This window comes from Vicia villosa, linkage group LG4, assembly GCF_029867415.1.
Source record: "Vicia villosa cultivar HV-30 ecotype Madison, WI linkage group LG4, Vvil1.0, whole genome shotgun sequence".
Lineage (NCBI taxonomy): Eukaryota > Viridiplantae > Streptophyta > Magnoliopsida > Fabales > Fabaceae > Vicia > Vicia villosa.
Window position 1 is genome coordinate 197,258,208 of NC_081183.1, and position 8,540 is coordinate 197,266,747.

Below are 8,540 nucleotides of genomic sequence, written 5' to 3' on the forward strand. Positions count from 1 at the left end.
TCTCAACCATTGAAGCTGAATTTGTTGCAGCAGCCTCATGTGCTTGTCAGGGCATGTGGCTTAGAAAAAAAATTCACCAACTTGGCAAACTCAAGATCATAGCACGGTCATAATGTGTGACAACATTTATATAATTAATATGTCAAATAACCCTATTGTGCATGGACTATGTAAGCAAAGGTCACTGTAGCTCAGACGATCGACTTTTGTAGACGTGTTAACATAGCCTTTAAAGCTTGATTCCTTTTTGAAACATCAAGTCAAATCTTGGAGTTTTCTATATATGAGATTAATAGAATCTAGGGGAATGTTTATTAGGAAGTTTTTTATATTGGTTACATAACTAGCTTTAAGTTAGTTAAGTGTTAGTTATATAAATAAGTCAGATTACTTGTTCTACAAGTAATATCCTTCTCATTGTATATATGCCCTTTACTATATGATAATAAACAAGAGTTTTCCATCGTCTAACAAAAATAACCATAACATAAATTTCTCATGACTTAATCATCAACAGCAAATACTCAATCCAGAAAAACATAATTTTCTCAAACATAATATTATATACAACAACCAAAAACATAATTGTCTCAAACACATTTTAAAAAACATCATCTAAAACATCATCTTACCTCAAACATTATCTAAAATATATCATTTAGCAAGTCCTTCAAGGCATTCTAATCATCAAGGTAAGCGTCTTCGTCTTCTCTGTCAAACTCACCATCAAGTTTATAAATCTCCAATTCATTTTCAATAGTAGTAGCTTTAACTCCATTCCCTCCTTCAGCAGTGACAGCTTTTAAATGATTGGCAGCGGCAACTTGCAAATCATCATTAGTAAAATATAAAATATCATTTTCAAAATCTTCATCATTGTTGATAATCCATTCATTATCAGACTCAATGCCGTCAAGGTTAAACTCTTTTGTTTTTCTAATTTTCTTTTTCTTGGCCAATCTCGAATTGGTCATAACAAAAACTATAATATTCACCATCTTTTTCTTAAGACGATTTCTCCTCTTTGTATGAACCTAACATATTTCAAATTTAATAATATATATCAAGTTGTAGAGTATTTTAAAAAAAGAAATTATAATACAAATGTTACCATTTCAAAAGCACTCCAATTTCTCTTACATCCTGATGAACTGCAAGTTAAGCTTAGCACGAGAATTGCAAAAGCTTGAAGCTTCGGATGCTCGTCCCCATATGACTCCCCCCATTGGGTTGGAGTTTTGTTTTTTAGGATAGCCATACAATTGAACTACCAATTTTTTTTTGCTTTTGTCTTAAAATCCTCAAGTTGTGCATTAATTTAGCTAATTTCACCAACATCTTCCACCATTCTTTGCAAGCAATCATACAAGTCACACTTGATTTCATAGTCGGCTTTAAAGTCAGCATTGTACCATAGTCGAGGATTGATATAGTAGCCTGCAACATGTAGAGGCCTGTGGAGTTGCTTATCCCACCTCCCATCAATAATATACCATAGAGGCTTGAAACTAATTATAGAGAAAAATAGTGAATTGGTTTCAGAATGTACAACACAATTACAGGGCAACAAACAACAAAATTAGAAGGGACGACAATGCAGAATTTACATAGGAAGCAATGATGAATATGTACATGGCATTATAATATATTTATCATTTTTTGACACAATTGAAGTTTGTTTGAAATTTTTTCCGCTTTGTCCATTGCATAATATGAGTCTCATAGTTGGCTTTTCATCCGAATCCACTAATCGAAGTACTTTGATTAATGGAGAAAGCACCTTTCAAACAAATGATAATATTTTCCAAAACTCTTTATCCACAACAACTTCTTCAATATGCATTCCTTCTGTTGACTTTGCAAATTTACTTGATGTCCACTTATTAGAGGTGAACGTTCTTATCGATGCTCCTTTGTTCTCCATTAGACAACCCAGTGTTAAATATTATGTTGTAAACCGAGTTACATTTGGCCTCGTCAAATCTTTTCCTTTAGTGAAGTGTTGCAACAGAGAAATTAAAGAAGATTTAGAATAAATATATTAATTTACCTTCTTACCATTTGCAATTGTATCATTATGAACACTGGTCTTTTTTTGAAATCTTCTAACATGAGGTCAATGCAATATGCTGCACACGATGTTCAATATAGCTTCTTTCTTTTATCCATTAACATAGCTCTGGCAACTATGTAGTTTGTCGCGTTGTCGGTCACGATCTGAACCATGTTTTTTTCCCATACTTCTTCCATAATTTAATCAATCGTCTTGAATATTTTATCAACAGATTTTGATACAAAAGAAGCATCAATCGACTTTAAAAAATAGTACATTTAGTGTTGTTTACTAAAAAGTTCAAAATTGTTCTCCTTCTCTTATCGGTCCATCCATCGCTCATAATTGTCCACTCTGTCTTTTTTCCAAATGAGTTTGTGTTCTTTAACGTCCCTTGTTGTCTCTCTCAAATGATGGTGACTCGGGTAGAGAAATATCTCAAGCCTCGTAAAAAAAAGAGACTCAAGATTAAAGTATTTACATGATTGAGGTATCTGACAAAGAATTTTAGTAGCCTCGGAGTAATGAAAGAGAAGAAGTGTGAAAGCTCGTCAAGTCGTGTTTGTCTGAGTGACCAAAGTTATGTAATCTAAGGAAGTACCCCCTTAGTACTATGGCAACTCACACACACCTTAAAAAATGTTTTTCAAATGTTTTTATCTTGAAAATTATTTTCTAGGCCAAACTAGTGATTAAGAATCTGTTCAATCTCTTTCCAAAGATTTTTTGAACTATCCAATCATCGTTTAGATAATTAAGCCAATTGATTGGCAAAACTTTTCTTAGCCACCCAATCAATTGGAGCATCAAGCCAATCAATTGGATAGAGCATACACGGTTAACTAAACGATTAGGACAATACCTTAATGACTTGTAACGACTCTATATCAAATATTTTCATGTTTGGCAAGGTAATCGATTAAAAATAACTAAATCAATCTATTGAAACATTATGCCAATCGATTGACTCATCAATTTTGCCTATTGACTATTTCTTTTTATGATTTTTTTCAACTCCTATATAAAGGAGGCTCCCTCCTCTTCAATTCACGCCACTTTCCAAAACTTTACGTTTTCTTTAGACTTTATCTTTGTTTTTTTTTCTTTCTCTTTATTTAGAAATATTTCTTCTTCACTTAATGTTGCCATGATGCTTAAGTGAAACTTTGCTCGTGTGTTCGGGGAAAAAGAATTTGTAAGTGGTCGTGTTGTTTGTTTAAATTTTTGATAGTGTAATGCTCTTGAGAAAAAAGAATTTAGTTTGTAAGATAAACCTTCATATTAGAGATAGTCACAAACACCGTCCCCATCAATATCACCGGAAAAAAATAACAAAATTGATTTTTCCTTATTTAGATATTTTATAATAGAAATTAAACAATTTTATTATTCTTCCATTTGGCATGTGAACAAAATAGAATGAATTATAATTCTTTTCATTCTAATTTCACATGTATTCAAAAAATTATTATCAAGTAAAATTCAATATGAACTAATTTATAGTACAATTAATAAAAGAAAACAAATCATCAATCAACTTCATCTAAAATAATAAATATCACTTCGGTGCCTATTTAGCTTTTAAAATTTTAGGTGTTCTATTTTTTTTATATATATATTAACTATTAAGACTTATTATAGTCCTCAATAGAGTGTATAGTCCTCAATGATTAACCTATGCAATTGCACCAAGAACATCGTTTATTAAAAAAAAAAAAATTGAGATAGGAGATAATCAACTAAATTATTTGTATTTATAATGACCCATAAAAGGGTTAACAGCCCCGTCAACTAAAATTTAGTGGAATGCGGTTCGATGTCCCGCAGTTACGATCGGGAGAGGACTGAAACCACTTGATACCAAAATTGATCCCGAACCGGACTATACCGGTGGCGATAAAAAAAAATTAGTGGAATGATGAATTTATATATCGTTGCAAAAATAAATTGTTAAAATAATTCTGTGTAAAGATGATGGAACACAGCGAATTTTTGAGTGAAAGATAAAAAATATTTATAATTATGCTAATTACTAAAGTAGTTATTATCAGTAATTATTGGTAAGCAGATATGTGGACAATTTTATAATTGTGAAAGTAGAATGATAGTACCAGATTGGAAGGGAAGAAAATTAGGAGTATCCAAGATTGGGAGAACAACAACAGGAGATTCACTAGCCATTGCTAAAGCCAAACTTCATCCACTCAAAAGTCAAAACTAGCCATTGCTAAAGCCAAACTTCATCCACTCAAAAGTCAAAACATTCATTTCGACCCTGCTTGAAAAAAAACAAGGGACTACATTCATGGATCAATAACATCTAGGTTAGATCATTCCATCTATTAGACAACTCCAAGTACAGAGTTTCTTTCCTTTCTTTCTTTCATTCTTTTTTTGGTAGTTTCCTTAATATAAAAAAGGATACTGCAAATTAATACACATATAAAAGACAATCTGTTCAACACTGATTAACTAAGTCATGCCAAATCATACTCCCTTTCTTTCTCGCAAGCTTCTTCCCCTTCTGTAGTCAACCTCGGCATCAGAACACGATAATCCCATCTGATATTTCCTGCAGATTCTGGATGACCCCATTTTTGAAAACATATCTTCATCATCCATGCGAGTATGATTATCAGGTGTACTTAATCCAGAGCTGTTGCTACAATGTCCTGGTGATTTATGATCTGACATGTGCAAAAAACAAGCATATTTGCTTACAGGTAAATGAAATAGAAGCTTAATACACAAATGCACACGACACAATTACTCTAACCCTTCTATGATAATAATCTACTGATTACTACTGGTTATAACAATTATCATAAATACATAGTGAGATATAATGATTTGCGAGTGATGTATACAATATTAATTTGGGAGGAAGATTGGAATAATTAATTAAAAGGTGCTTTTCTCTATGGTCTTTTTGTTTTTTTTAAGGCTAAAGTCTTTTTATATTTCCACAATTTCTCAAGATGTAGTAAAACAAATCCAATTCAAATAAGTTTTTACACCATACCTTCATATCCGTCACATATAGGGACTTGATTCCTTGCTTGCTTGCCAACTGGATTGGGGTCTAATCTAAGACATTTTAGATTCTGCAAACCCACCTGCGTCTCCTGAGCTTTGAACCCTTTCATCAGTGAAGGCTCTATGTTTTCTTCCATCATTGATTTGCCAGCGGTCAACGGCATCATAGTAAACGAGTCATCCATCACATCAGAAATCTCTACATATTGACTGGTGGTTATAATCTCATCTGCACTGAAACCAAATGATGCTCGGTAAGCTTCTATTTCTTCCACATCTTGCTTAGGACTTCTAGAAGGCCTACTCTGATGTCCATTTCCACCTGTAGATTGAGCATCTGAATCTTTTGAAACACTTAATCTCCCACCATTATGAGGAAATGGAGGATTTTGGTCTAAATAAAACTGTGCATAGGTAGCAGGGCAAAAGAAATTTGTATCTTGGGAAGCCATAGTGGCATCATTTGCATCATTCCCAGACACCCTCCCAGACCCAGTCCTCTGATATTTTCCATTTTCAGGATACATCGATGAATCCCACTGTGGGCGAAACTCCCGCTCAGGGAAAGATGTTGATAGACAGTCACCAGAATTCCTTGATATTGGAGATATAAGGCTACTGGCAGGACTTCCAGGGTAGAGCGAATATGTAGTTTGAAGATCATTTGCAGTGATATAATTACCCTTCCCACCATTTTTGAGATTTGCTGAAGAAGTTAGAAAATGAGCAAAAGGTACATCTGGGGAAGAGGGGGTTGTTAAGTGAGCCAACTCTGGGGGAGGAGTGAGAGGTGCAGTAGATGGTTCCGTAGTGAAATTTGAGAAGACCGGAGGAGACACAAGTTGTGTTTCATGAGCATATGGTCCAGTGGCATACATTGTAGATGAAGGACCGCCTGGTGAGTTTGCAGATAATGACAAGAAACAACTAGGTGACTGTGCAGTCGAAGGAAGGGCCGAATGTGTGAAGGATGCTGGTGAAGAGGGTGGAGCTAAGAGAGAAGGAGCTATGCCTGTGGCTTGATTGGTCAACCCGGTTGCTTGGGGCCCATTTGGCTGACTGGCTGAACCATTATTATCAGGAATACGAGATGCAGGCACAATGCGCTTCCCACCTTTCTGTGAACCAAAACAAGAAAATGCACCCAAACATCCTCCCCATCTTTTTCTCTGTCAATGCAAGTCAATAAATATTCACTTACTCGAAGGAAAAAGGATATTAATAACAGGTAAATCTGAAAAGAAACAATTTAATCAGAAAAGAAACATTAATCTGAAAAGAACCTTTGACATGTTATACTACCAAAATTCTCAGACTTCTCTCAATGCTTTTTCTAATAGGCATCATGCAGCTCATTCATTTTCATTATTATATTTTATTGTGGAATAAACTGTTGGACGCACCCTCTCACATTGGAGTAATTTCTCATGATGCCTCTGAAAGGTTTTAGATGGAAAAGGCATGATATTATTTGGTAGTGGAAGTTTATACAGTTTTATGGTTGGAGAGCAATGTCATATTTTAAAAGGCCTTTTTATAGATATTTTAGAGGTCTTTGTTTTTCCTTACTTTGACATGGATGGGATTGTGTTTTTGGCTTCTCTATGATTATAGTATATGGAAAGATTAGAAAACTACAAACTTTCACTTTGCAAATATATATTTAATATAACAGTCTTTCAACATAGATAGAATGGTTATTTGAAATTGAAGTTATTGGAAAAGGTTTGCTTTGGATTTTGTTCCGGCAGTGTTTTTATCCTCAACAGAGACACTCAGCAAAAGATGACTTAGTTCAATTAGATTTGACTTCTGAGTTTTTAATGTTGATATGTACCCCAGGCTGGTTTGTTTCATCGCCAACATATCTCTACGAGCAATGAGACATTTGCTTAATGGTATTTTGTTCCTCAACTAATACAGTCCTTCAGTAAAAGAAAAACTAATACAATACTATTGTTCTGCGAATACTATGCAAAGCAGCAGCCAATTTAATTTCCATAAAACATTCGATCCAGATACTAAGAACTATACAGTTCCAGATTTAGAGCACGGAATGAAATTTTTGAAATTTGTTTGTTAATCTACATTCTACAGGGTTGATAAGCAAGAAAAGAAGAGGAGGCATAATAGAGTAACACAACAGAAGTGAGGATTCTGATAAGAAAGAATAATTTATGATATTGCAAGATATTTTGTAACAGTTAGACTAATTAGTTTAGGATAAATGAAAAAGGAAAAAATGCAACGAGCTTGTTCCGCTACACTAAAAAGTCTCACATTGCTTAAAATTGAGACTAAGGATGGTTTATAAACAATACTCACACTCCTCAATTTTTCATGTTTTCCTTTCAAGCAAACATTTTCGAGGTATTTTATGACATTTTTATTCCTCCTTTTTCTTTCTATGGGTATCCAAAAAATACAAGGAATCTTTGAAAGTTATTAACAGTTTCTAGTGCAGTAGTGTAGGGGGCACTAATTATCCCCTTTTGTTAATCATAATAAGCATGAATTAAGAATAGTAGAATGAGTTGAAAATGAAGAGTATGGATCTATATTTTGTTAGAAAATAGAAATTAGAAGAAGCAAAGTAGATCGTGGAAGTTTGATTGATGTGGATCTGAGGAACGAAAGAATGAAGAAACTTAGGTTACATGTAGTTAGTTACTAGCTAGAGACCTCAGATCTGAGTACCAAATAACGAACGAACCAAGCATAATAATAATAATTTAGAAATTAAAAATATGGTATGCGAGAGAGAGAGATCGAAAGAGAGAGAGATACCCTTTCATGCTGAGGAAATCGATTTTGCTCCGACCCCATTAGTAGCTGCTGTAATGCTGTTATGTTACACTCTACCTGTACTACTACTTTGCTGTGGACTCAACTCTCTCAACTGAAGCTAATATAGAAAAAGAGTAAAGATCGTTTGTCTCTTCCTTCACTACATACATAGACTTTTCATCTCAAGAGAAGAGAAGAGGAAGGAATATCGTTTTCTTTTTATTTTTATTTTTATTTTTATTATTACTAACAAAACAATCAAAGTGAAAGGAGGAGGGACAAAGAAAGACAAAAGCGAAAAAAGATTCAAGATAGATAAAGATAAAGTTACCAGCACAGGGACATCACTTATACTTTTCAGATATCCATTCTTTTTTTTTTATTTATTTCGGGAAATGTGGATTAAAATTTTAACACCACTCCACATTCTTACAATTTAGAAAGTGACTTAACTCATTATATTTATTTATTTATTTATTTATTTATTTATATTCATTTTTAATGTGTTATGGACCATTCACAAAGATTCATAATAAAATGTTTAATAGTCAATCTCGAGTTAAAAGCCGTGCAAAATAGGTACACATCGGTTCCAATCTACTACTAATATAAGAAATCTAAATTTTCATTTAATTACATTTTAATCTTAAGCGAATCAATAGAT

At 33.5% G+C, this 8,540-nt stretch overlaps 1 protein-coding gene across 1 annotated transcript; it reads right to left on the bottom strand.

Moving 5' to 3' along the window:
* Positions 1 to 4,222: 4,222 nt before the first annotated feature.
* Positions 4,223 to 8,171, bottom strand: LOC131596720 (uncharacterized protein At1g76660). Its single transcript, XM_058869463.1, has 3 exons — positions 7,877 to 8,171; positions 5,076 to 6,258; positions 4,223 to 4,740 (listed from the first exon to the last, which is right to left on the bottom strand). Exons 1-3 carry the CDS (start codon positions 7,913 to 7,915, stop codon positions 4,541 to 4,543), a joined length of 1,422 nt encoding a protein of 473 aa, XP_058725446.1. The 5' UTR covers positions 7,916 to 8,171; the 3' UTR covers positions 4,223 to 4,540.
* Positions 8,172 to 8,540: the final 369 nt, after the last annotated feature.

Excerpts from the sequence above, each read along its gene's own strand:
- LOC131596720 (XM_058869463.1), bottom strand. The coding sequence starts at position 7,915 with ATGGGGTCGGAGCAAAATCGATTTCCTCAGCATGAAAGG. Across the intron at positions 6,259-7,876 it reads GATTTCCTCAGCATGAAAGG|AGAAAAAGATGGGGAGGATG; the intron begins GTATCTCTCTCT and ends TTGCATTGACAG. Across the intron at positions 4,741-5,075 it reads TATATGTGACGGATATGAAG|ATCATAAATCACCAGGACAT; the intron begins GTATGGTGTAAA and ends TGCACATGTCAG.